General features: G+C 48.1%; 12 protein-coding genes; 9 read left to right on the top strand and 3 right to left on the bottom strand.

The window, feature by feature from the left end:
- Positions 1 to 94: 94 nt before the first annotated feature.
- On the top strand, positions 95 to 1251 carry FFUJ_06581 (related to dehydrogenase; the record flags this gene model as incomplete). XM_023579922.1 has 3 exons in its annotated part: positions 95 to 139; positions 188 to 472; positions 526 to 1251. The coding sequence occupies 3 exons, from the start codon at positions 95 to 97 to the stop codon at positions 1249 to 1251; spliced, it is 1056 nt and encodes a 351-aa protein (XP_023432673.1).
- Positions 1252 to 1594: 343 nt separating this feature from the next.
- On the top strand, positions 1595 to 2327 carry FFUJ_06582 (uncharacterized protein; the record flags this gene model as incomplete). XM_023579923.1 has 2 exons in its annotated part: positions 1595 to 1877; positions 1927 to 2327. 2 exons carry the CDS (start codon positions 1595 to 1597, stop codon positions 2325 to 2327), a joined length of 684 nt encoding a protein of 227 aa, XP_023432674.1.
- A 673-nt stretch (positions 2328 to 3000) lies between these two features.
- Positions 3001 to 3390, top strand: FFUJ_06583 (uncharacterized protein; the record flags this gene model as incomplete). XM_023579924.1 has 2 exons in its annotated part: positions 3001 to 3264; positions 3316 to 3390. 2 exons carry the CDS (start codon positions 3001 to 3003, stop codon positions 3388 to 3390), a joined length of 339 nt encoding a protein of 112 aa, XP_023432675.1.
- Positions 3391 to 4150: 760 nt separating this feature from the next.
- FFUJ_06584 (related to pyridoxamine 5`-phosphate oxidase) lies at positions 4151 to 4822 on the top strand (the record flags this gene model as incomplete). The annotated part of the gene is made up of 1 exon (XM_023579925.1): positions 4151 to 4822. One exon carries the CDS (start codon positions 4151 to 4153, stop codon positions 4820 to 4822), a length of 672 nt encoding a protein of 223 aa, XP_023432676.1.
- A 1099-nt stretch (positions 4823 to 5921) lies between these two features.
- FFUJ_06585 (PMR1-Ca++-transporting P-type ATPase located in Golgi) lies at positions 5922 to 9017 on the top strand (the record flags this gene model as incomplete). XM_023579926.1 has 8 exons in its annotated part: positions 5922 to 6281; positions 6341 to 6782; positions 6829 to 6950; positions 7000 to 7215; positions 7264 to 8340; positions 8391 to 8508; positions 8554 to 8695; positions 8744 to 9017. 8 exons carry the CDS (start codon positions 5922 to 5924, stop codon positions 9015 to 9017), a joined length of 2751 nt encoding a protein of 916 aa, XP_023432677.1.
- A 215-nt stretch (positions 9018 to 9232) lies between these two features.
- On the bottom strand, positions 9233 to 10611 carry FFUJ_06586 (related to integral membrane protein; the record flags this gene model as incomplete). XM_023579927.1 has 5 exons in its annotated part: positions 9233 to 9512; positions 9689 to 9707; positions 9773 to 10139; positions 10191 to 10265; positions 10402 to 10611. The coding sequence occupies 5 exons, from the start codon at positions 10609 to 10611 to the stop codon at positions 9233 to 9235; spliced, it is 951 nt and encodes a 316-aa protein (XP_023432893.1).
- Positions 10612 to 11512: 901 nt separating this feature from the next.
- On the top strand, positions 11513 to 12919 carry FFUJ_06587 (uncharacterized protein; the record flags this gene model as incomplete). The annotated part of the gene is made up of 1 exon (XM_023579929.1): positions 11513 to 12919. The coding sequence occupies one exon, from the start codon at positions 11513 to 11515 to the stop codon at positions 12917 to 12919; it is 1407 nt and encodes a 468-aa protein (XP_023432678.1).
- Positions 12920 to 13435: 516 nt separating this feature from the next.
- FFUJ_06588 (probable benzoate 4-monooxygenase cytochrome P450) lies at positions 13436 to 15100 on the top strand (the record flags this gene model as incomplete). XM_023579930.1 has 4 exons in its annotated part: positions 13436 to 13740; positions 13789 to 14018; positions 14066 to 14119; positions 14166 to 15100. The coding sequence occupies 4 exons, from the start codon at positions 13436 to 13438 to the stop codon at positions 15098 to 15100; spliced, it is 1524 nt and encodes a 507-aa protein (XP_023432679.1).
- A 136-nt stretch (positions 15101 to 15236) lies between these two features.
- FFUJ_06589 (uncharacterized protein) lies at positions 15237 to 16313 on the bottom strand (the record flags this gene model as incomplete). Its single annotated transcript, XM_023579931.1, has 1 exon — positions 15237 to 16313. One exon carries the CDS (start codon positions 16311 to 16313, stop codon positions 15237 to 15239), a length of 1077 nt encoding a protein of 358 aa, XP_023432680.1.
- Positions 16314 to 16800: 487 nt separating this feature from the next.
- Positions 16801 to 18499, bottom strand: FFUJ_06590 (related to trichodiene oxygenase cytochrome P450; the record flags this gene model as incomplete). XM_023579932.1 has 3 exons in its annotated part: positions 16801 to 16969; positions 17022 to 18195; positions 18244 to 18499. The coding sequence occupies 3 exons, from the start codon at positions 18497 to 18499 to the stop codon at positions 16801 to 16803; spliced, it is 1599 nt and encodes a 532-aa protein (XP_023432681.1).
- Positions 18500 to 20122: 1623 nt separating this feature from the next.
- FFUJ_06591 (related to monophenol monooxygenase (tyrosinase)) lies at positions 20123 to 21429 on the top strand (the record flags this gene model as incomplete). XM_023579933.1 has 4 exons in its annotated part: positions 20123 to 20313; positions 20362 to 20524; positions 20577 to 20663; positions 20722 to 21429. The coding sequence occupies 4 exons, from the start codon at positions 20123 to 20125 to the stop codon at positions 21427 to 21429; spliced, it is 1149 nt and encodes a 382-aa protein (XP_023432682.1).
- Positions 21430 to 22039: 610 nt separating this feature from the next.
- Positions 22040 to 23865, top strand: FFUJ_06592 (uncharacterized protein; the record flags this gene model as incomplete). XM_023579934.1 has 7 exons in its annotated part: positions 22040 to 22169; positions 22222 to 22705; positions 22771 to 22776; positions 22831 to 22862; positions 22914 to 23091; positions 23163 to 23235; positions 23290 to 23865. 7 exons carry the CDS (start codon positions 22040 to 22042, stop codon positions 23863 to 23865), a joined length of 1479 nt encoding a protein of 492 aa, XP_023432868.1.
- Positions 23866 to 24725: the final 860 nt, after the last annotated feature.

Here is a 24725-nt window from a genome sequence, read left to right on the forward strand (position 1 = left end):
CCATCCCTTCAAAATCCTCATCCTTTTCCTCGCCCAACCCAGCCTCACAGAAGATTCCTTCAGTTGTCCCCCTTTGTTTTTCATATCTTACAACATGGCTCATACCTTGAACATCGCGGTTGTTGGCCTTGGCCGCATGGTAAATACTTATCCCTCCACTCCAATCAATTTTACTAACTAGAACTAGGGCAAGCGACACGTCCATACTCTTCTGTATAGGGTACCTCGTGCTCGAGTTGTTGCAGTATGCAGCTCCATGGAACACGAAGTTAAGTGGGCCAAAGAGAACGAAGAGTATAAAGAATTCGACATCTCAGTCTATGATAGCTACGATGAGATGCTCAACCATCCTGGACTTCAAGCTGTTTGGGTTTCTACCAGTACCGATGTGCACTCCAGGCAGTCTCTTGCCGCCATCGATAAGGGACTGCACGTCCTTTGTGAGAAGCCTTTGAGTACTAACATGGCCGAGGTATGTGTCGCGTCATTTGTATCATTAGGGAATCTTCTGACAGCCGGTGATAGGCGCAAACTGTCGTTGACGCAGCGAAGAAGAACCCCCATCTGAAGGTTATGGCCGGGTTCTCTCGTCGCTTTGACGCTTCTTACCGCGACGCAGCTACCAAAATTTACAACGACGAGGCCATCGGGGAGCCATTCATGGTTCGCTCTAATACCTGCGACCTTCTCGATGAGACTGGGTTCTTCGTTCGCTACGCCTCTCGCAACGGCGGTATTTTCGTCGACTGCGCCATTCACGACATCGACTTGTCACTTTGGTACCTCGGCAACCCCATCCCCAAAGCATGTTGGGCAACCGGAACTCTCCAACACCACCCCGAGCTCAAAGACCTCAACGATGTTGACAATGCGGTCGGCGTCGTCGAATTCTGGGGCGGTAAGATCGCTTACTTCTACTGTTCCCGCACCCAAGCCCACGGCCACGACGCCTGCACTGAAATTACTGGAAAGACTGGCAAGATTTCAGTCAATGTTGTTCCCAAGGCTAACAATGTCGTTCTTGCTGATAAGCTTGGTATTCGTCATGAGGTGCAGCCTGAGTATTGGCAGCGATTCGAGGATGCGTTTGCGCTGGAGGCTAATGAATTTACGGATGCAGTGTTGAAGGATAAGCCGGTTCCTTTGCCTATTGAGAGAGGAATTCAGGTCATGAATATTGGCAGGGCGCTTCAGCATGCGCTATTGAGTGGAGACTTGGTCAAGTTTGATGAGAAGGGCAATTGGGAGTAGCAGGGCTAAGCATAAATTCATCATCGCCCGACTTCTAGTTACTAGATATTCTGATGGTTGATAGTGGAATAAAAGTCTTTGACCCATGGTATGATGTGAAATGCATGATAAGCTGCTGCATCGAAGCATGTGATTTGATGCTATTCCCAGCCACTTTTATGCACCGCAATGCACCTGGTCGCATGATGCATTCCCCCCCAACCAATCAAAAAGTGGATTTCTCTCCACCCACAAGCATGAATTACCCACCCGAAAATTAAACGCGCTTCTTATCTCTCTCAACCTCGAATCTTCACTTCACCTCACCTCACCTCACTTTCACCCTCAAAACCACTCACTCACCATGGGCATCTTCCGCTTGGCCAGAAAAACAGTCTTTACCGGCCTGTTGGGCACTTCCACAGCCGCCGCGTACCTCGCCTCTCAAAACCCCGTCATCTCCCCGCTCCCCGCCAACGACCCCATCTGGTCCTCTCGACTCTTTAGGAGGGCTAATCCGAATGGTAACCCTACTACCCAGGATGTCGTCATCAAGCGCATTCCCTTTAGCAAGATTCGTCCGGAACTGTTGCAGAATAATAATGATTTGACGCTTGAGTTCTGTCGTGGAGTCTGGAGTGGTTGGGGTAAGTGACCTTGTCTCATTGACTTTCGAGTTATCGCTCACCGATTTAGGCTTCGCTATTCAGCGTCGCTACGCGCAATTGAAGTACCGAGGTCCCGAGACAGAGCATCAGCTCTGGGATCCTGAACAACTCGCCACAAGCACTTACGACAAAGGCGCTATCATCACTGATCATTTCGAAGTGGTTGAGAAGACTCCTACTTCCATCACTGTGCGCTGCGGCGACTCACCGCGCAACCAGCCCCTGCGCCCATCTGATGGCCTTTTCCAGATCAGCGCTACTATCGACAAGACGCACGAGGAGGTTGAGCTGCGCCTCAAGAGTGTTTTGTTCTCCAGCGAGGGTAAGGTCGCGGGGAACAAGGGCCCTATGTCTCCGTGGATTACTGAGCTGCATCAGTGGTATGCAAGGATCTGGGCTGAGACTGGTTCTTGGAAGCTTCTTAAGTGATGGGAGGATTATGAGTTATGATATACCATGTAGATCGTGGGCAGGTGCTGCACTGACGAAATGAATGAATATGTCTGAAATGCATGATTTTATGCGTTCCTCTTTTCCTTTAAACTCTTTGGGGCTTAGATAAGCCGGTGATCTGGACCGATGTACTGAGGCCTTGTAGATGTCTAATAGATTATGAAGATAAATGCTTCTCCAGAAAGGTGCATCATCACGACATCCATTCAGAGTTTTCGTCATACCATGAGCCCCGCTCACTTCACTGTGCTCATTTTCGTAACTGAGGGCGCGGCGATGTTCACCAAGATGGCATATTAGTAACGATTTAAATGTACAAGGCTTCATCAGCAGGTCAGCATTCTGGGAAGACATGCGAGAGGGACCTGACAGGCTTGAAAACGTACCAGGATAATAAGCGCGCACTGTCGTTTGCCACCACTTTTGACCCCATTAGCATGTGTCAATAAAGCCACGCACTGTCTTAGTCATCAAGAGGCGGTTAAGTTTTTGCGACTCTGCGCCTTGCTCGAGAATCTTCGCTGACATATCAAGCCGATTAAACTTCGACTCCCATCCATTTAATCCTTCAATCCTGCACAAAAACCCATCATTAACTCTACTCTCCCCTTCATCACCTCAAAAAATCATCACCAGCAACACCACCAAAATGCCTCTCATCGACGCCAACAGCCCACCGACCTCCACCGACACTCACTACGTCGTCTACTTCGCCTCAGGCGAGCCCTCGTGGTGTCCCGACTGCCGCGATGCTCTCCCCGCACTAAATGCTGTCTTTGGAGGGGCCTCTGATCCGACCGCTTACATCGTCCGCGTGGGTTCGCGTGAGGAGTGGCGGGCTACTCCTAAGAACAAGTATCGCCTTCCGCCTTACAACATCAATGGCGTTCCTACTGTCGTCAAGGTCAAGAATGTAAGTTGAAACATTTGCGTTATCTATGGATCTGAATTAATGGGCTTTTAGGGCACGGAAGTTGGACGATTGGGCGATAAGGAGAGCCAGATTGAGTCTTCTCTTCGCAAGCTTGTGAACCAGTAAAGGCTCTTTACAAGGATGAGGCGCCGTTGACTGCGTCTCTTGAAGCACCACCGCATACCCAAGACTGATTCTTGTCAGTCAGTACCGAGGCAGCTTGTTCAGTGTATACAAAGCTCATGTTTTGGAGGCGCAACGACCTACGCCTCTACATTAATCGAAAGCTAAAAATAGACATGGATAAATGATAGACTTTTCCAAGACGGTCTGAATCACTGACGAAATACTTGACGTCATTCCTATTGTGTATCAAATCTCCAAGGAGGCGTATTGCACTCATGTAGCCGCTTTCTTTACTGGGTCTATATATCTGTCGAAAGATTCTTCGACCTGTTCACCGCTCTACAACAAGTTGGAAATCTAAAATTCCAATAGATCAGCTTATGTATGTCCAGGAAAGGTCAGAGGACTAGTCAGATCACTAATAACTCGAGGGTCATATAGCTAAGACTTTAATTTTCAGGTATGTCGTTTAGATGTAATGGTATCTTCGAAATCAGTCAATCAATAAAAACAACCTCACTTAGTAAACCTCACTGCTAAAGTTTTTGGGTCGATCGTTTTACGGTAGAGCGTAATGTATGAGGGTATTGAATCCGATACCGGATCATGATGAATCAGATACGGATTAGGTGATCAGCCATGATACTTCCAGAATCAGATCGTGCGAGTCACACTTGACACCTCAACTATTCTTAAACCCCAGCGCCCTTCCAAATTAATATATTTCACTCGACCATAAATAAGTTCAAGATCATTCACAATGGCAAACGCCGGACTCCAAGCCACGCTTCGTGCGCTCCCTGTCCTGCAAGGAGCATCGCATCCAAAAGCAGAATTCGCTTCATTCCCTGAAACCCCTCACCAAGCATTCGAGACATGGCTCGACGAGGCTATCTCCGCCAACGTCCCCGAACCTCACGCCGTAACTCTCTCAACAGTCGATGAGCAAGGCTACCCCGATGCGCGCGTCCTAATCCTCAAGAACGTCGATCACCGCGGCTGGCACTTCGCCATCAAAGCCACCAGCCCCAAAGGGCATCAAATCTCATCCAACAACAACGTCGCACTTACATTCTACTGGCCCAAAATCGGACGACAGATCCGTCTGCGCGGTAAAGCAAGCTCCCTGTCGAGAAGTGAGTGTGAGCAGGATTGGACGGCTCGATCGGCTATGGCCAAGATCACTGCCAAGGTGTCGAGGCAGAGCGAACCACTTAATGACCCGCATGAGCTGGAAGCCAAGATGGCGGAAGCCGTGAAAAGTCATGAGATTGAGGGACAAGAGCCAAGTTCTGAGGGATGGGTGGTGTATGCGGTTGCGCCGCAGACTGTTGAGTTCTGGCAGGCTTCTAGTGATCGTCTGCATCAGCGATTGAAGTACACTTTGGATCCCGCCCAGAGCACCTGGAGCAAAACAGCTCTTTGGCCATAAACCCGAACACTACATCAGCATTTATCTTGGAGGTTTTATGTATACGTGCATATACGCCGGGTATAACACGATTCGCTCTCCCTTGTGTTCTTAGCGGGCTTACGCGTCCTGGATATCGCCCAGAGTCTAGACCCAAGCCTCACCAAACCAGCTATATAAAATCACATACATCTTCGGATATTGACGTGCCGTTTATCAAACCATCAAAGATTTAAAAGACGCAGATGCGAAAAAGGGAGGTCGGTAGTTTAGTTCAACGGGGCTGTGCAGCAGTGCGGCAGTGCCTGATCGCCAACTGTTAATCACGGCATTGCCCGCTGGGCTGTGTTTTTGTAATTTGGCAATATAACACGATTCAGAATTCCATGAGAAAATTTCTCTCGGAGATGCCAAATCCGCTGAGGATCAGTTGGGAAGATACATGACTCTGCATCAGGCGATTTCTTGTCAGCGTCGCCAAGTTCAATGTTGCACATCAATGACCACATTCCACATAGTTCTTCTTATTGTTCGGAACTCGGCTCTTCTATGCAGGTACCTTGGTAGTGACTTGGCGCTTGGCTATGAGATATTTGCTGTCGCGCCCGGTTCTGGAGGTCTTGTCGCCAAGGGTATTCGGCACGTTTTATACGAGAGGTTATTAGATGGATACTCTCGGCATGAGTCACCCCCACAAGCAATAACACATGCTTTTGTCTCTTGGCCGTGTTAGTTTGGCAAAGATTTTCGTTTATCATTTCTTAGCTAGTGTGCCATTTCTTAGGCTCTTATCAGGAGAAGGTTTACAACTTCATGATTTGTATATATCGCTGATCCCCCCAACTTCTGCAAAAGCTTTCTTTACTCTACTTTAGTTACAGTACACCAAAACAATCTGTTCAATTCGATGAACGACTCTTTTGTTGCAGTTTACCTACCTTTCGCAAATCTGGAGAACGTGTTGGAACTTCTCCTCTTTAGAGGAATCGCCAAGTCTGAAGCAGCAGACTTTGATCCACCTTAGGTTTTGTACGAACCCGTGAACCTTTGCAGCAAGATGGATTGAGCTGACAGTTCAAATTGGGTGCAGAATCTCTAAAACGTATGATCCGCCAACACCATGGCCCGCCGCGACACCAACATCCTCGGCCGTCTTGGCCTACGCAACGGCAAATCCCGCGCCCGAACCGCGACATGGCAGCTAAACCCAGATAGGGCAACCAAGAGCACGCCAGAAGATATCCTTCGGTGGATTGCGTCCATGACTCCTGATACGGCGCTTGCGCATTTGGTTTCGAGCAGCGATGGCATCTCTGAGGCTGAAGCTACTGCGCGAAAACGTATTCATGGACAGAATGTTGTTTCGTCGAGGAAGCCGCAGTCTTGGTTTATGCTGTTGCTGAGTGTCATTCCGAATCCGTTTAATATCTTGTTGATGTTTCTGGCGATCCTTAATGTTGCGATGCCGGATCCTAGCTGGGTGAGTTTATTGCTTTGCTGGAGATAAAAGTATGGGAAGGGGGGCTAACGACGTGGTAGGAAGGGTTTGCTGTTCTCATGGTCATGATCGTTATTTCTGTCGCTGTGCGCTTTTGGCAGGAATTCCAAAGCGGCGTTGCCATCTTCCGTCTTCAATCCGCCATCATCCCCAAGATTCGAGTCCGTCGACCAGCAACATACACCGACGAGCTTCAACTCTCCTGGACTGAGGGCACAGTTCTCGAGACTGACCTCGTCCCCGGTGATATCGTCATTCTGGTTCCTGGTGCAATCGTCCCAGCTGATTGTCTTATCCTCGAGTCGTCGTACTTGCGGATCAGCCAGTCTGCTTGGACGGGCGAGAGTGAACCTGTGGGTAAGGATGCGGGGCCTCATGATGCGAAAGAGGCTTTCTCGATCTTTGACTTTAGCAATGTTGCGCTGATGGGGACCAATATTGTGAGTGGTCATGGTGTTGGACTTGTTGTTCGGACGGGCGATGGTAAGTCTCGCAAGCCTGTTCCCGCGCTTCGAGCTAATAGTTCCAGACGCGATGATTGCGACTATGGTCAAGGAGGTTGAGAAGAAGCGGCAGCCCAATGCCTTCCAGAAGGGCATTCTCAACGTTACTTGGATGCTTATTGGCTTCATGATCGTCATGGTTCCTATCGTAAGTACTTCTCGAACCGATTCGCCTACTCCAACTAACCAACGTCTAGGTTCTATGCATTTCCGGCAAGGTAACAGGAGACTGGAAGAACGCGGCGCTCTTCAGTATCAGTGTCGCAGTCGGTCTTGTTCCCGAAATGCTTCCCGCCATCGTCAACGCCAATCTCGCGCGAGCCGCCCACCAGCTTTCCAAGAAGCAAGCTATCGTCAAGCGTCTCGACTCGGTTCAGAATCTCGGTGCTATGACTGTTCTTTGCAGCGACAAGGTATGCATGTCAGTTCAATGACTTGATTGAATACTAACGATGAGGTAGACTGGAACTTTGACCAAGGATGAGCTTTCTGTACACAAGTACTCCAATGCCGAAGGCGAAGATGTCCTCAACATCATGGAACTCGCAAAGGTCGACTCGCAGATCCAAGGCAACAGCGGCAATAACATGGACAGGGCTATTCTCAACTATCACCTCCCCAATGGCGATGAAGTCGGCGTAGCCCACTACGAACAAGTCCGCGTCATTCCCTTTGACTTTGAACGTCGTCGCTCAGGCTGTATCGTCCGCGGCATCACAGGCCAGTACCTCCTCATCGTCAAAGGCGCATTCGACGAAGTCCTCACCCGCTGTTCATCGATGCGCTCAGCCGGTAAGAGCGAGTATCTCAGCACTGAGATGCAATCTCGATGGAGAAAGCTCGCCATGCAGAAGAACATGGAAGGATATCGCGTTCTTCTCGTTGCGTCCCGCATTCTCGGAAAGTCTCATGTCAATGAGCTCGATCTTCTCGAGACAAACATGACTCTTGAGGGAATGATCAGTTTCTCCGATCCTCCCAAGGACGACGCGAAAGACGCCATCGCAAGCCTCACCGAGCTAGGTGTCCAAGTCAAGGTGTTGACCGGCGACTCTCTCCCTGTGGCTCTCAATATCTGCCGCTCCCTCGAACTCCTCCAGCACTCCGAAACAATGGACGACGACGCCGAAGCCATCTCCGGTCCTGAACTCGCCCTGCTCGAAGACTCCGATGAATTCGACCTCGCCGTCGAACGATGCAGTGTCTTCGCCAAAGTGACGCCCAAGCAGAAGAGCCTGATCGTACTAGCTCTTCAGAAAGCCGGTAACTGCGTTGGTATGCTCGGCGACGGTATTAATGACTGCGGTGCGCTCCGAGATGCAGATGTTGGAATCTCTGTCGACTCTGGGGCCGGAGTCGCGAAGGATTGTGCGGATTTGATCTTGACGGAGAAGGGGTTATCGATTATTGTGCGGAGTGTGATTCTGGGCAGAATCACGCATGGGAATACTATCAAGTATATCAAGATGGTCGCCTCGTCCAACTTTGGTAATGTTTTTAGTATTCTGGCGGCTAGTGCTTGGCTACCTTTTACGCCGGTGAGTAGCTTATCATGAATCTGGCAGTGAGTATGCTGACTTGGACATAGATGACTAGCATTCAGCTTCTCGCTCAGAATCTTCTGTATGATATCAGTCAGATCGCCATTCCTTGGGATCGCGTTGATGAAGAGTATCTGACTCAACCACGACGATGGAACGCAAGGGGTAGGTTTCCTTGTCTCTCCCTGTGTAAATTTCTAACAAGAGCAGATATCCTCAAGTTCATAATCGTTCTCGGTCCCACAAGCTCAGTCATCGACATGTGCACTTTCTCTCTCAACTGGTTCTTCTACGGTATTCGAACTACTGACGATAACGTCAAACTCGCACAAACACACTGGTTTCTTCAGGGGTAAGCTATCCCAACTCTTCCCATTTTCCACCCTTAACACTTTGATAGTCTTCTCACCCAGACAATGATCGTGCATCTGCTCCGTACAGCGAAAATTCCCTTCATCCAAAGCCGCGCAGCACCGATCCTTGTATTCTCCACTGCGTCAATCATGGCTATTGGTTTCGTCCTACCCTGGATCCCAGCATTCAGGCCGGCGTTCAGCTTTGCTCAGCCAGCACCTACTTTTGTGGGATTCTTGGCAGCTGAATTAGTGCTTTACGCTGTAGAGGTGCAGGTTGTCAAGATGATTTACATGAAGATCTTTGGTACATGGCTGTGATCTTGGGTCAATAAGAAGTGGTAATGGGACTGGCTAGTATAGAATCTGGTGTGGAGTTATGGAGGGATAGGGTTTTTTATCGGTTTGCCCGGTTTTCCCTATCTCGTAGTAAAGGTGTATTTCTTTAGCACTCTAATACATATTTCTCTTAATTTTACAAACTATAGATCTCAGATCGAATCTCTTGTCTTTGATTCTCCTTGTTCCCTCTACCATCATCTTAGCTCTCTCTGCTGGGTGTAACTCGTTTGGACATGGATGCCTTGTCTGTCGATATTCTCTGCTGAGCTCGAGTGATTAGAGACTGTGTGTCCCAAGACTGAGCCACCCGTTATCCGGTTAGTCAACTCAACCTCATCATCATGGTCCGCAAGCTTAAGCTTATCCCCTCCGCCAAAATACCTGGACCCTCCATATGTAAACATAGGCCCCCTTGAGTTCGACGTAGCGCTCTTCGACTCCTTGGAGCGAATCCCTGTTCCTTTTGCATCTTGACTGCCGAACGGTGAAGAGATTTTGTCTCGAACTATATGTCATAACGGCGCAAGGTGCGGAAGACGTGCAGATACGATTGCAATACACGGTTCGACGTCAGACCAAATAAAGACGGGTCCCCTGGCTCTTGTGAGGTCATTGGTCTTAGAAAGCTGGGTGAGGAAGTGGATGCGTACCACGCTAGCAGCGCAGACACTATTGGCAATAGTTAGTTGAAAGGTCTTCATAGCCAAACATGAGTAACTTGCAAACCACCTAACAGCCAGCAACGCCGATCTTCTTCCTCAGTGACATTTGAAGTCGGAAGATATGTGGTATAGGTATAAGGAGGATATAAAAGTCGTTGATCATGTTGATGATACCAAGGGCGAGGAGGAACGTATTAATGTCAATGCAGGTCCCATTCGTGCCCGCGAATTGAGTCCAAAAGTGACCTAATGGTCGACAGACGTTGCCCATAGTGATCCAGATCACTATGGGATATGATATTGAAAGGAAGTACCCGAACTTCATGGAAAGGGAGAAGAGAAGCTCCGTGGAAACGAAAATGCGGCCGTAGAACAGCAGGATCGAGATCTTGATGACAGCACATGACGCAGAGTACAAGAACGTGTATCCAAACAGTATCTGCCATTATTAGTTGAATGGGAAATTGGAGTGATGGAAGCCCGAATTCACCTTGTAGATCTGTTGTAGGCTGTCCAAGTGGACGGCCCATATATGTTTACCTGCACCGTAATGACCACCTGAGAGCTGTTAGTGTGAAAGTAAATCCGGCCTTTGTGATGCTGACATACCTGCTATAGCTAAGCCTGCAGTCCCTCTCACGAGCGCCTTATCCATTTGTCAACTACTGAAGCTTTGGAGTTAGGGAACGGATCGGAAGTACCATCGAGATGATGATAACCCAGTCATCCCAATGTATCTTGGTCTGTTGGATATTTCTGGCAGTAAATCGAAGTGCGATGGCGATCAGAGCGAGTATAAATACACTGATTATAGTGGCTCTGTCGGATGACGCAGTATTGGCAGTGAGGTCGACGTCAGGGGGGAGAGGGCCGGCGATGGCAATGATTCGAGGGTCGATCGGGGAATCCATTCTTGACCAGTGTCTCGAGGGATTCAAAGAGTCAAACATTCGATGATTCAACTTGTGGAAAGGCTGAGAGAATCGAAGTTCAAATATGTTCGTGCATTATAATGGAAAAGCACGACCACGCTCTGTTCTGGGAAAACCGTTGGTAGGAACATGTTTACGGATAAATCTTAATGCCTGTGTTTGGAGACAAGCAGCCAACAAATCAACATATGCAGTTGTACGGAGTGTCATTTGCTTATGAGGAACTTCCAGGTTCCTTTGCACGTTTGATACCAACATGACGTTGCATCAGATCGCAACCGTACCAACCAAATACTCTTCCGCGCATTTCCGCCTTGTTCCCACGAGCGTGTGCCGGGCCTTGTTCCGTTGTCCAATCGGTCTCCTCTTGACGACCAGGGTTCGATATTTCTGGATTCTATCCATCGAGGATGTTGTCCGTCTTGGGTTGACTCAATTGGTTCGCGAACTGAACTGAATCTGACTCAGGGTAGCATTTCCAGTCTGGTCATGCATTTGGTTCACCCCGTATGATGTCACACCATAGGTAATTGCGCTGAATTCATCACAAAAGAGACATGCTATATGTAAGCGTCAAAATTACTTCTTAGACTGCTCAGGCTTCTCGTATCATGCGTCCCTGGTTTATAAACACATCATGACATTCGAAGACAGCTGACGTATTAATTTATCGGAAGTCATGCCCAATTAAGCAACTCATTCTGGGGGTTCAACTGTCAAGGGTCAACCCACAGCCTCATATGCCTGTCTGTCGAAGTCAATGTAACATGAAAATACAAAAATGTGCTAATACTTTCAGCACCCCAGATTTCTTGAAAGGTTTCATTTCTTGTGGCTTTGTTCATTCTTCGAATTTGCAGACCATACTACCTCTACCGACATGTCGTCCAGTTTAAGCGATGTCCCTGAGCTGACACCCATTGAGCGTGTTGGGCCAAGAGGGTATCTTCGCTATGTTTTCCCAATGCGGCTGGCAGATGATACCAATCTCGAAAGAGCCATGGAAGTTCTCAAAGGGGGCTATAAAGCTGCCTGCCAGAGAATTGGCTCCATGGCTTCAGAGGCAGTGCCCAATGTCAAAGCAAAGCAGGCGAATGTGCTTAAGTTGCAGAAATTGCCCGCTGACTTGATTGGGCAAATGACCTTTAAGGACTTACGAGACCCGGAGAAATATGAATGGAATTACGAAGAGCTCAAAGCGAAGCATTTCCCCATCTCAGCATTCGATGCCGACCTCATTATGCCGGGCCCTCTTTGGCCTCAGCCAGGGAAGGCTGTGCACATTTCTCTGGCCCAAGTCAACTTCATTCGTGGCGGCGTGATAATCGGGTGGTGTGTTTTTCACATGGTCGGCGATGCCACGACCTATCTCACTTGGACCAAAGTCTGGGCAGAAGAGTGCCGCCGCACCCAGGGCCTTGAGATTTCAACTCCTGTTGTTATCGATGATGCCATGCTTGCCGACAGGCTGCGTGTCACAAGCCCTTCTGGCCGCAACAAAGGACGGCCGGAGGACCACCCGGAGTACACTATTCTACCTTTTACGCCAACAGGAGCATCTCTCACGATGCTAAGCACGACATTCCGTGGTCAGGTCTTTTACTTTTCTCCATCTGCGCTCGCTTTCCTCAAGGCCGAGGCATCACCCATTCGTGCGACTGAGCCAACAGACCAGCAATGGATCTCTACCAACGATGCCTTTTCAGCTCTTATGTGGCGTACTGCAGTCGCCGTCCAAGCACATATCGACAGCCTTGAAGATGGCGAGGATCCGCACTCTGTTTTCAACATTGCCGTGGATGGCCGGAAACGTACTGACCCTCAAGTTCACCCTCAGACTCTGTGCTGCTTTCTCCAATACATCCCTGTCTCAGCGCTGATTCGCGAAATTCTGACTACTTTGAGCCTGGCAGATCTTGCAGTGCTTATACGCAAGGAGGTGAATTTGCGCCTGAACAATCAGTTCACAGATGATATTGTGACGCTTATCGATCAGTTGGAAGATGTTACCAGGCTAGTCCCAACAGCCTTCTTGGAAGTGCTGGGGAAATCGTCTGTGCAGACATCATGGGCTGAGTTTGACCTGGCAACTGTGGAATGGGGGCCTTTGTTGGGAGATAGGATTGAGGCAATTCGATGTCCTAACACAGGCATACTTCCTGGCTGCCACGTTGTTCTGCCGACCCTGCCGGATGGTGGTGTCGAGGTGGTATTTGGCACTGAGGGAAGGCTGTTGCAAAAGGTACTTGATGATCCACTATGGATGAGGTTTGCGGTGCCAAGATAGTCGTGATGCTCTCAGCAAGCACCCGACTTCCGTGCCCATTTGCCGACCAGTTCCGCGGAACAGGAGCCAATCGGATGCGCCGAATCGCCGAGAACTGAGAAGCAGATCAAATGACGACGGGCAACAATCGTGCTGGAGATCGGCTTCCGTACTGGCCATTAAGGCGAAATGAAAGCATAAATAGATTTAATAGCATTAAAACACAGAAAATACATCGTCTGTAATCATTGAATAGATCTCACACGTAACATCTATCGGCGCTATGACCAGATTCTGACCAATGGCATGCAAGGAAATCTACCATTGACCAATCATAGGCCATAAAATGGAAGTGCCGAGGAGCAAACTGCACTATCCTTAATAAAGAAAGGCTTCCTCGGAGCTCATCAACACTCGCATCTGGGGTAAATCCGGGGCATCCTATTATCCGCTCTATTAATTATATCTTGATACAAATACTCACCTCCTACTCCTCAAGTCATCCTCCAATATCCCTCCCTGTCAAATCTCACAATCATGGCTCTCACAGAACTCTTGGTCTCTCCCTGGGCACCCGTCGCCCTCGCCGTGGCTCTCGTAGCATGGTACATCCTCCCATGGATCAGCAACTCCAACCTCCGCGGTATTCCCGCCCCCTTCCCTGCGCAATTCACCAATCTTTGGTTGCTATCGACATGTCGACGTGGAAAGCGCTACGAGATTGTTGATCAGGTCCATAAGAAGCTGGGTGTTTTGGTTCGCATTGCGCCGAATCATGTTAGTGTTGCTGATGCGGATGCTATCAACACCATCTACGGTCACGGAAATGGTTTCCTCAAGGCGTGAGTTCTCTTGTACCATGAGATTGGGGGCGCAGACTAACAAATCAGTGACTTTTATGATACCTTTGTCTCTATTCGGCGGGGTCTCTTCAACACTCGCGACAGAGCTGAGCACTCTCGCAAGAGAAAGATCGTATCGCATACTTTTGCGCCCAAGTCTGTTTTGGAGTTTGAGCCTTATATCCGACAGAATCTGGATATCTTTATCAACCAATGGGATCGCATTGCTAGCAACAAGGATGCTGATGGCTATGGAAGCGTTGACTGCCTCAACTGGTGTAAGTTGTCACCAAACCTAGTTTCGGATCATACTGACATTATGTAGTCAACTTTCTTGCTTTCGATATCATTGCTGATCTCGCTTTTGGCAAGCCTTTCGGTAAGTCTAACCAAGAATATTTGGAAAGGGTAATTAACAATCATAGGCATGCTCTCAACTGGTGCCGACATCGCTGAAGTCAAGGCCTCTCCCACCAGTCCTACCATCTACGCCCCAGCCGTCGAGATCATGAACCGCCGCGGCGAGGTCTCCGCCACTCTTGGCTGCCTGCCACAACTCAAGCCCTACGCCAAGTATCTCCCCGACCCCTTCTTCAGCCAAGGTCTCCAAGCCGTCGAGAACCTCGCCGGCATCGCCATCGCCCGCGTCAGCGAGCGCCTCGAGCGCGGCGGTGATTCCACCCGTAAGGATCTCCTAGCTCGTCTCATGCAGGGTCGCGATGAGAAGGGTGAACCTCTTGGTCGTGATGAACTCACCGCTGAGGCACTTACTCAACTCATTGCTGGAAGTGATACTACCTCTAACTCTTCTTGTGCGCTGTTGTATCATGTTGTTAGAACGCCTGGAGTCATGCAGAAGCTGTTCGAGGAGATTTCCGCTGTTGTTCCCGAGGACGTTGCTATTCCCGATTACGAATCTGTCAAGCATCTTCCCTACCTTGGCCACTGCATCAACGAGACTCTGCGCATTCACTCCCCCTCTGGTATCGGTCTGCCCCGCGAGATCCCCCCCAATCACAAGGGTGTTACTCTCCACGGACGATACTTTGGCCCCGGCACTGTTCTCAGCGTGCCAACTTACACGATTCACCACTCTACTGAGATCTGGGGTCCTGACGCTGATGAATTCAAGCCTGAACGTTGGGAGAACTTGACGGACAAGCAGAAGAATGCTTTCATCCCTTTCAGTTACGGACCTAGATCTTGTGTTGGCAGGAACTTGGCTGAGATGCAGATGAGACTTATTGCTGCTACTTGGATTAAGCGATATGATGTTCGTTTGAGGCAGGATATTATGGAAACTAGGGAGGGTTTCTTGAGGAAGCCAATGGGATTGGATGTTGGATTGGCGCGACGATGAGGGATCGGAAAATAAACAAATTGCATGTAAAACATAGGCGCAGCGGATATAAATGATATTCATGAATTTATAAACAAGTAGCCCATCTATACGTGGATCGAATTACACCTCTAGCGTCGTTTGCACCTGTGAAATGTCATGCCATAGACTCATTGCCAATTGGTCTGATCAGCAGCCAAAGCACCTTTCTCACGCCCTCCTCTTCCTTATCATCCTTCCGTCTATCCTTATCCACCTTTCTCATCTCCTTCTCATACTCCTTCTCACACTTCTCCCTCTCCCTATCCAGCTTCTTCAACTCCCTCTCCAACTTGCGAGGCTCATCAGCATGCTTCCGTTGAGCCTTTGCAAAGTCCTCTTCTATCTTTCGCATCTCCTTCTCATAATCCTCCCGAGCCTTTCTTGAATCTTCGGTCCAGTCCTCATGCGCTTTGGCTCTATCTTTGGTCATTTTCTTTTCCTCTTTTTTTCGCTGTCGCTCGCTCGTTGAGGCATGCATTTTGCTGACAAAGTTATCCGGTACATGCAGCTCAGGTAACGGTGTAAGGTCCAGTGGTGCAATCCAGGGCTCAAGAGCTTGAAGTCTGCGTTGTTGTACAGTAACTGGAGCCTGAGACGAAACATCTTCCAATGGTCCAAGAATCATACTATTCTTCTCAATCTTCCCCTCATTGTTGAGGATGGGCATCCGAGCAAGTCGAGCAACGACATCCAGCTTCGTAAATTCAGCCTTGAGACCTCTAGGCATGAAGAGTTCTTTGTTCGCTGTGCTGATGCAAAGCTCACTCCGAGACTTGCTTATGGCGTAAGTCGAAAGAGTAGCTGCCGCATTAACCGAGCTACCGACGATCTGTGCGGTGTGCAGAGGTATCATTGATACGATGCTGCCGGCCAGTCCCAGTATCTGAACTGGCGGACTAGCGACGGCCGCGCGGTTGAGATCATCGAGAAATCTAAGGAAGACTTCTCGGGGTAGGTGGTATTGATCTTCGAGGATAGGTGGGAAGGCTCGTAGGAATGGTGAGCCGAGTTTGGAGCTTGTTGCTGGGATGGCGATGGGCTTTTCTGATGGATGAAGTGTAGATTGTTCAAGCGTTGGAGAAGGTAGAATACGAGGTTGGCTGGCATCTGAGAATGTTCTCGCTGAGGTAGGTGCATCAAGGCTGGAGTATGGCGGAGGTGCGTCAGGATAAGAGTAGCCGCGAGTATCCATCTTTGAAACCATGTTATGAAGATAAGAATGATGATGTTTACTATAAAACTGATCAATAGCGACTGCTGAAGCTCGAGCATTTATATATTAGGCCAGTTATACCTAGATCCTGTCATAGCTGACGGCTTGAGAGCTAAACCTGAATCGGTCAGTCATTCGAATCGGAGGCCTGGTGGCAAAAGCTTGAGCAAATAGCGATGCCAGATTGGCCGGTGCCTCATAAGGAACTCCATCTCAAATTCCACTTATGATATCTCTAAAGGGTCACCTCGGCACTTTCGGCAGCTGATCATCGACAGCTAAGTTGATTCAAGGTGATAAGCGATAAATAGCAATAAATAGCGACAAATGCGAGTGGCTGTGAACTCCGGATTACCCACTCTGGTAAGCCCTGCAAAATGAGGCTAGTACAGATCGGGTAGGATAGCGCGAGGTACAGACTAGAGCGAACAAGCATGATAAAGTAATTCGTATTAGGGAGAGGAGTCTAGCTCTCGATAATTACTCTGATCCCCTTGCTTCCGCTCTCCGTCATCGGAATGAACATGTCATGGTCATAGCGAACATCCCGCTCCGTTGTCTCGTACAGACGCATGTAGGGCATTACCCGCAAAACCAGAGCAGCGAGAGAGAGGTACAACTCGCATAACGCAAGACTAAGAATAGGTTAGTAAAGCCTCCATCTTGAGGAATAATAATAGATCTTACTTTTTACCGAGACATCCACGACTGCCCTTAGAAAACGCAATCATCGACCTCTCCAAATCCTTCCTGATCTTGCTGTCCTCATCGATCCACCGTTCAGGAGCAAAGGTATACGAGTCTGGAAAGACAGACTCATCGTGGTGTGCGATTGCCGCCGACATGCCGATTGCATAGCCTCGAGGTAGCACTAAGGTCGTCGGCTTTTTGTTGAACTCTCCCTTGTAAATAAGGTCTTCTGTTGTAGGCACACGAGCCGTGCGGCTAGAAACACCGTATGACAGACGCAGACCTTCGTTGATGACCGCTCCGAGATATGGAAGCTGCTCCAATGTCGTCCAAGAAGGCAAGTGGCATGGATCTTCAACAACTTGACTCAGTTCATCTTGTAGCTTTGCAAGAGTCTCGGGCTGCGATAAGAGGAAGTATGTTATCACAGCCAATGCCCAGCTCGTCGTTTCAGTCCCAGCGTTGACGATAGTAACAGCCTCCTCAACAAGACGATCCTGCTTCTTCTCACTATCATCAAGCTCCGATTGAAGTAGATCAGCAAAAATAGTCGGTCGATCATAGACAATACCTGCATCCAGCTCGTTTTTCGTCTTTTGAACGCGCGATGGGATGTCGATTTGTAGAGTTCGAATGAGAAGCGCAATATCAGTCGGCAATAAGTCAACAAAATATTTACCCAGCTTCACACTAGAAACAAGAACAGGAAAGAAGCGGAAGAAGAACACTGGTTTGAGAACAGCGAGAGTGGCTTCGCGGTAGTTAGGCTGCCACTGATTTCGTGATAGTAACCCAAAAGCTTCGCCGAAGCAGTAGCTTGAGATAGCATCAGATGTAAAGCAGCTGTATGCATGCGCGATTTCAAACGGCTTACGATCCTTTTCATCCTTGTTCTCGGCCAAGAGCTTGTTGCACAGCTTTTGCGCCAGGTCGTGGACTTCTTGTTCGAGACGCGCAATCATGGCTCGCGAGAAGAACTTAGCGACGGGTGCACGTCTCGCACGATGGAGGTCGTGATCAGGGGTGCCAAAGGCATTTCCAGTACCAGCTGCGGATCCATTTACTTGATGAAAGGGCTTATCGCGTTTGCGACCGCCGACGGCGTAGATTTCGTCCGAAAAGGACATGTCAGCGCAGTGCAGCTCATTGGGATTGATGCGGACAATTGGGCCTAAAATACTATTAGCACATTTTGCTTTGACTTTCGAGGCGTACATACCGTATTTCTCATGCATCTGCTTGATAGCATGGGTGTAGCGGCCGACGAGGATTACATCATAGTAGAATTCGGGCAGATATGTTGCCGCGGCGAGTTTTGGACCAGGGATCTTGCTAAGCGGATGAAGAGGCGAAACATTATACAATGCTTGCAGAATTTTAAAAGCAAGCCACGCTGATATGACAGATACTATCCAGTCTCGAGCTGTCAGCGACGTTAAAGTGCCCTGAAAGGCGGACAAAGGAGTATCCGCCATCGTGTTTCAAGCTTAACAATATCACAACGGGGATTGGCGAAGGAACAAGAGGTTTTTAAACAGCGCTCGATTGATTTGTTTATTCCTTCAATCACATGATTAATATCTGTCTGCCCTCTCGCTTACTCGGAACAATGTAACCCTTGAAACGATTATTTAGCTCCATGAGGCTATCACCTCCGTCCTTATGGGGCTGACTTCTTCAACGTCGACCCACAGTCCTCCGTGCCAAGGGAACGTGCTTGACAAACCCACTTCTTGAAGCTCTCTTCGTAAGGCTGGCCAGTCAGAGTTGACCTGAATATTGGATCTGGATTCTTAGCTAAGTATTCTCAAGCTTTTAGCTCCGAGCACAATGAATGAGTGGCGCGAGTAGGTCATTTCGCAAACAACGAGGGTCAGGTTACGGTTCAATACTAGATTTCAGTGGCATCTATCTATATCTGTAAGATCGTGACATCTTCGTATTAGGAAGAAAGTTGGACAGTAGTGAAGCTGTAATACCAACAAAGCTGATTACGCTCGTAAGCAGAGGTTCTAGATCTTGCACGGGGCGTTGAGTGATCAGAGAGTAGGTAAGCATGTTTGATGATAGATGACCAGACACAAGGTACGCAAATCGGCCCGAGAGATATAGAGAAATTGACCCAAAAGCTCGGACATACATACGACCTTGACCATAGATCGGTATTATAAATTTCATTATCTGAACTAACGAAAATGTAGCACGGCGAAGCTTCTGCGACAACAAAGATACGCCAGGAGTCTAAAAATATATTTAAGCTTATTTCTGAGATTCCGGTTTACATTCGGAGGCGTGAGCTACATGACCAGTTTAGGAACTGGCCTTGACCTCTTTCCAATTCGTAAAGGACTAGTTATTCGAAACAAGCATCGGCAATAAACTCATTGCTAGACCTTAACTACACGTGTGATCTGATTGGCTTTTGAGCAGCAAATTGCTATGTTCTCAATAGACCCTTCAACAGAGCAAACATGATGTCAGCACTGCAGCGTGCATATACGAGACTAGCAGGCAAAGGGTGTTTAAACGTAAGAACATTGTGAACTACCCCATAGTTGGTAGGAATTCGCGAATTCACAACGGTCAGCTATTGGTTACCCTAAAATCTTAGATGCATATGTCTAGGGGCATCCGGGTAAATCGCGACCAAACACGTTGCTCGTTAATTGACGAAAACTCACGGGATAACTTCCATGATAAGCATTACATCCATGCCGAGCAAAAAATATTCCATCCACTGGCTCTTCAATACTTTAGCCTCAATTGTGCCTGGCTGAGAAGCCTGGTAATTCTGGCATGCTGACAGGACCCTGCGCCCTAGGGCTGCAGAGCCAAGGGCTTGTAAAATCTGGTTCCAGCAATGATGTGCGGAATATGCGGCGCAACGCTACGAATCAAGCTTGCTCCGACTTGGCTTCGGCAAGGGTCCTTGAACTTTTTCTCTATCTTCACATTTATACGACCATGGACTAGTACACTTTTGATCGTATTTTTCTGCTTACTTTTCTATTATAATCTCATCTCGCTGCCCTCTCGTTCCCTACATTCTTGCCAACCAGACATTGCAAAGACCAGGAACGAAAACGGGCTAAGAAACCATGCAGCTCTCTTATACAATACTCGCTGCTTTGCTGGGCGCATCGTCGCTAGTTGCCGCCTCGCCGACTCAATCAGCCGGCGATCTCCTGCTAGAGCTTAACAGCAAAGCAACCAATGCGCTAGAGAATGCCCAGGCACCAAGCAGTCGCAAGAAGTGCACAATTACCAATGCTGACGTGCGCCGGGATTGGTAAGTTTGCCTCTTAGATGCATTGAACTGTCACTAACAGCTGCATAGGAAAGCATTATCTAAAAAAGAGAAAAAGGCTTATATCAATGCCGTTCTATGTCTTCGAAAAAAACCTTCTAAAGCGCACCCTTCTTTCGCACCTGGGGCACGCACCAGATACGACGATTTCGTGGCTGTGCATATCAACCAGACTCGCACTATTCACGCAACAGTCAGTTACTATCCTTCTTAAGTTACCAATAAATAACTGACAATTCTTGAAGGGAAATTTCTTCACCTGGCATCGCTACTATACGTGGGCTTATGAAAAAGCTCTGCGAGATGAGTGCGGCTACAAAGGCACCCAGCCAGTGAGTGAACCCTGTTAATTTCCTACGATAAGAACTTCAAGCTTAGCATTGATTGTAGTATTGGAATTGGTTTGAGACTGGCGATTTTGCAACCAATCCTCTTTTCGACGGTTCCGAGACCAGTATGAGCGGCGATGGCGAGTTCTTTAAGCACAACGGTTCTGTTTCTGGCCAAGGAACTATTTTCCTCCCGAGCGGTGATGGAGGTGGCTGTGTCAAGAACGGGCCCTTTGCTGGCGCAACCGCTAACCTTGGACCTCCCTCTCCCGGAATGGACGGAATGGAAGCTACCACTACACCTCTCGAGTACAACCCCCGTTGTCTCCGTCGAGATCTCGGCCGTTACGCCATTGATAAGTGGATGACACTTCCCAACTTATACAACGTCACCCTCGGCGATGCGTCACGCAGCATTCAAATCATGCAGGATGAGTTCCAAGGGCGATTTCCAGATCGGTTCTTGGGTTTGCATGGCGCTGGTCACTTTGCTATTGGTGGTGACTCATCTGACCTCTACTCTTCATCTAACGAACCCGTTTTCTTTCTGCATCATGCTATGGTTGATCGCGTGTACTGGATTTGGCAGGCGCTGCATCCCAAGCAGGCCCGGGATATCGCTGGTACTATCACTATTGGTAACAGGCCTCCCAGTCGAGACGCTTTGACGTCTGATCCTCTGAATATGGGGGTTAATGCAGCTGAGATCACTATCGATGATGCGCTTGACACACTGGGCGGTTCTCCGCTCTGTTATATCTATCTCTAAGAGTCAACAGTAGATATTACATCTCATCGCATTCTCCATTGTCAGCAATAACATCCGTTTTGTTTCCAAGCGACTCTAGCATCAAGTCAAGGCATATCTAGCTTAAGTTAGTTCAGTGTCTTGAGCAAGAGTAGTGGTGGTGGACTCTTCACATGACAAGAATAGACCAAGAACTTTTTCGTCCAGTGAAGATAAGAACCTTCCAATAGAAGCACGCTAGAACCCCCAGATTCTCCATCTTTGTTGAAGGAGTGACACCTGTCACGCGTCTCCACCTCGTCGGAATCCGTTCTAGCTCTACCAGAATTACTAGATACGACTTAGTCAGCGCCTCAACATTCCTGACATGTCAACTATTGTCTTAAGTCAGGTCAAAGTCACGCCACTCAAGTAGGTGCTAGGCCTAGATAGTTCCTTTATTCCAGGCCAGAACAGAGCTAGACCGTTGGGTCATTGATCTAACGAAGTTTGTGTTATACGAGCGAATATTCCAAGCTGGAGATTCGAAAAAAGCTAAATCGAATCATAATACTTAATGGGACTGAATATTCCTCTAACCCCGGCTCTCTTTTATCGATGGAACTGTCTTTTTTTCTTATCCTATGCGAAAATGGTTTCCTTTAAGAAAGTTCTGACGCTGTTGTTTATCGGCACAGTGAGCGCGCTGCCAGCAGCCGACAGCAATGGTCAACTGTCTGATTTGATGCTCGATAAGAGAAACCTTTTCAACCCAAGAGCAGGTACGTAGACCTAATGTTTAGCGAGAGTTAACTCACAGCCAACCCTTTCCAGTTTGCAAAGCCAGCGATCCCAACATCCAAGCCTTCAAGAAAAACCAAGCCAATGGATCCGCATTCTGCTCGAACTACATCCAAAGCACAGTTTCTACTACCGTCACCCCCATAGTCCGCAGTACCTCGACGAGAGTTACAGTCACCACGACTACTCAGACAGGTATCACTACTGTTCGAACTACCACCTTCCTTGTGACCGTCACCACTGCGACAAAGACGGATTTGACTACAGTAACTCTGACAAGCACTGCCCTTGTTACTGATGTCATAACCAAGACACTCACAAACAAGGCGACGAGTAGAGTCACCAACACTAAGGTAGTTCAGGTGGCTGTGACAGATGTTGAGCAGGTCACTCAGAGGATTACTACAGGGGTCACTACGACTGTTACTGTCGATGTTGATACAACGCTTACAACGGATGTGACCGACGCTTCCACCGTCGACGTTCTGACTACCTCCTCAACAACAGTTTCCACTTTGTAAGTGCTCACTACTCTCCAGACGTTCTCTGCAAAGGGGTATCAACTGACCATAATTTTTATAGCGTTGAGTGAGTCTCTACGAATGTGTCATTCTACCTATAATTTACTAACAGTCATTTTAGAGCAGCAACTCCTACCGTGTATGTTCCTGATAGTAAGTTCTGCTCTCACCAACGCGCCTTAGCCCGCACTGACATACACTTAGTGGAGGTCCACTGCAACGTCGTTGGTTATGGAGATGATAAAAACTATTGGAGTGGGGGATCCGGTCGATCTATCGAAAATCCGAGCTTCAGCGTATGCCGAGACTTTTGCTTGGGCGATTCGGAAGCCGCCAGCTTCAGCTTCAACTCCGTAGAGTGCGACTGTTATAATGGCACAGTGTAAGTCAACCCGATCTTCACCAGTGTCGGGCATCATCTTCGCTTCTTTATAGTGCTAATTTCGATAATAGGAGTGCTGCGTTTACACCAGACGCATCGTCTCCCTGGACATTCTATGACATGTTATGTGGTTCCGCCAACAAGGTGAGTCTACCTCGACCTCCAAAGTCATCATGAGTAATACTAACCCTCCATAAGCCTTCTAAACGAGCAGTGAAGGTAGTACAGATACCTGATTATCTACCAAGCAAAGCTCCCAGCGCTGTCAGCAGCGCGTGTTCATGCCTGATCGCGAGTCCCTCTGCCCCCACGACCACAACCATCACCGCCAAAGCCTCGAGGACAATCACAGCTACACAAACCCGAACCAACACTGTCTCTGTTAATAAGCTCAAGAGCACATTTATCACAGAGCGAAAGACTAGCACTTCTACCAGCTCTACGAAAACAATCAAAACAGGTTCTCAGACCGTGACGCAAACGAACCGTAAGAGCGCGACGGTCACAAAACCTGTTACTGTCACGGTTACAAACTTCAACACTGTTCTGGTGACCAATACCAATGTCGTTGATGCTACGAACTACAATACGGTTTTCGTTACGAATGTTGATACCGTAGCTGAGACGGATTATAATACCGTTGTTGTCACGAATGCGGAGGGTTTTACGGTTACTCAGTATTACACCACAGTGGAGACAGATGTAGCTACGGGCGTGATTACACCGGATGCTGTTACTGTGACGAGTGGAACAACAACTGTCTGGGGATCGTGAAACAGCTGTCCGGCTTTGGGATCGGCTTGTTTACTAAGAAGATCTGTTAGCACGGCCTAAAAATTGTGTCTTTCAAATTACTATGTATTGAGATCTAAAATCTATATACTTATTCCTAAGCCTTTTATTTAAATTATATATAGTTATATTGACTTCAACAGTTCTTTACTAATAACTATTACTTTATTAGCTATACAGTTACTTAATGAAGTTATATGTATAATTTATTAAATTAATTAAATAATTCTTGTTATCAAATCCATTATTCTACCAAACTGAAATCTGTGGCTTGCTGTACCTAGGTGAAACGGCAGCTATGTTGTCACACCCCAGTCAATAAACAATGGCTCTCGACACTGTCAATAGCGCCACAACTATTGAATGTTCCAGGCTTTTGAGCGTTTTGCCAATTGTTTATCTCCAATGAACAACAGGCGAGGGCTGTTTCGAGTCTGCATTCAAGCACTTTTTGGCAAAGAGGAGAGCTCAGGCAAGATATGGCGCTAGGCCCAGAAGCATCCAAATCAGAGGCATCCAGGCTAGCATTGAGCTATTGCTTAGAAATCGTGCTAATTTTATGACTGTTGAAGTACGCAACTAAACTAAATGTCCCAATTTGTACATACACATACTATAAGGTTTTCATGGCTTAGCTGAGCTTGTAAGAGCATGCACCACTCAGTGCTGTGCGATGCTCGGCTGGTGGTTTGAGGGCAGAAACAGTTCTTCCACAGAGACAGGATAACACAAGCTTGTTGATTTTGTGTATATAAACCGACTATCCTTCTGATATTGTGATCGCGACTCAGTTCTGCTTCGCCATTAATTTCCCTCAAAACACTATCGCGTAAGTACATCCT

This window comes from Fusarium fujikuroi, chromosome FFUJ_chr06, assembly GCF_900079805.1.
Source record: "Fusarium fujikuroi IMI 58289 draft genome, chromosome FFUJ_chr06".
NCBI classification, from domain to species: domain Eukaryota; kingdom Fungi; phylum Ascomycota; class Sordariomycetes; order Hypocreales; family Nectriaceae; genus Fusarium; species Fusarium fujikuroi.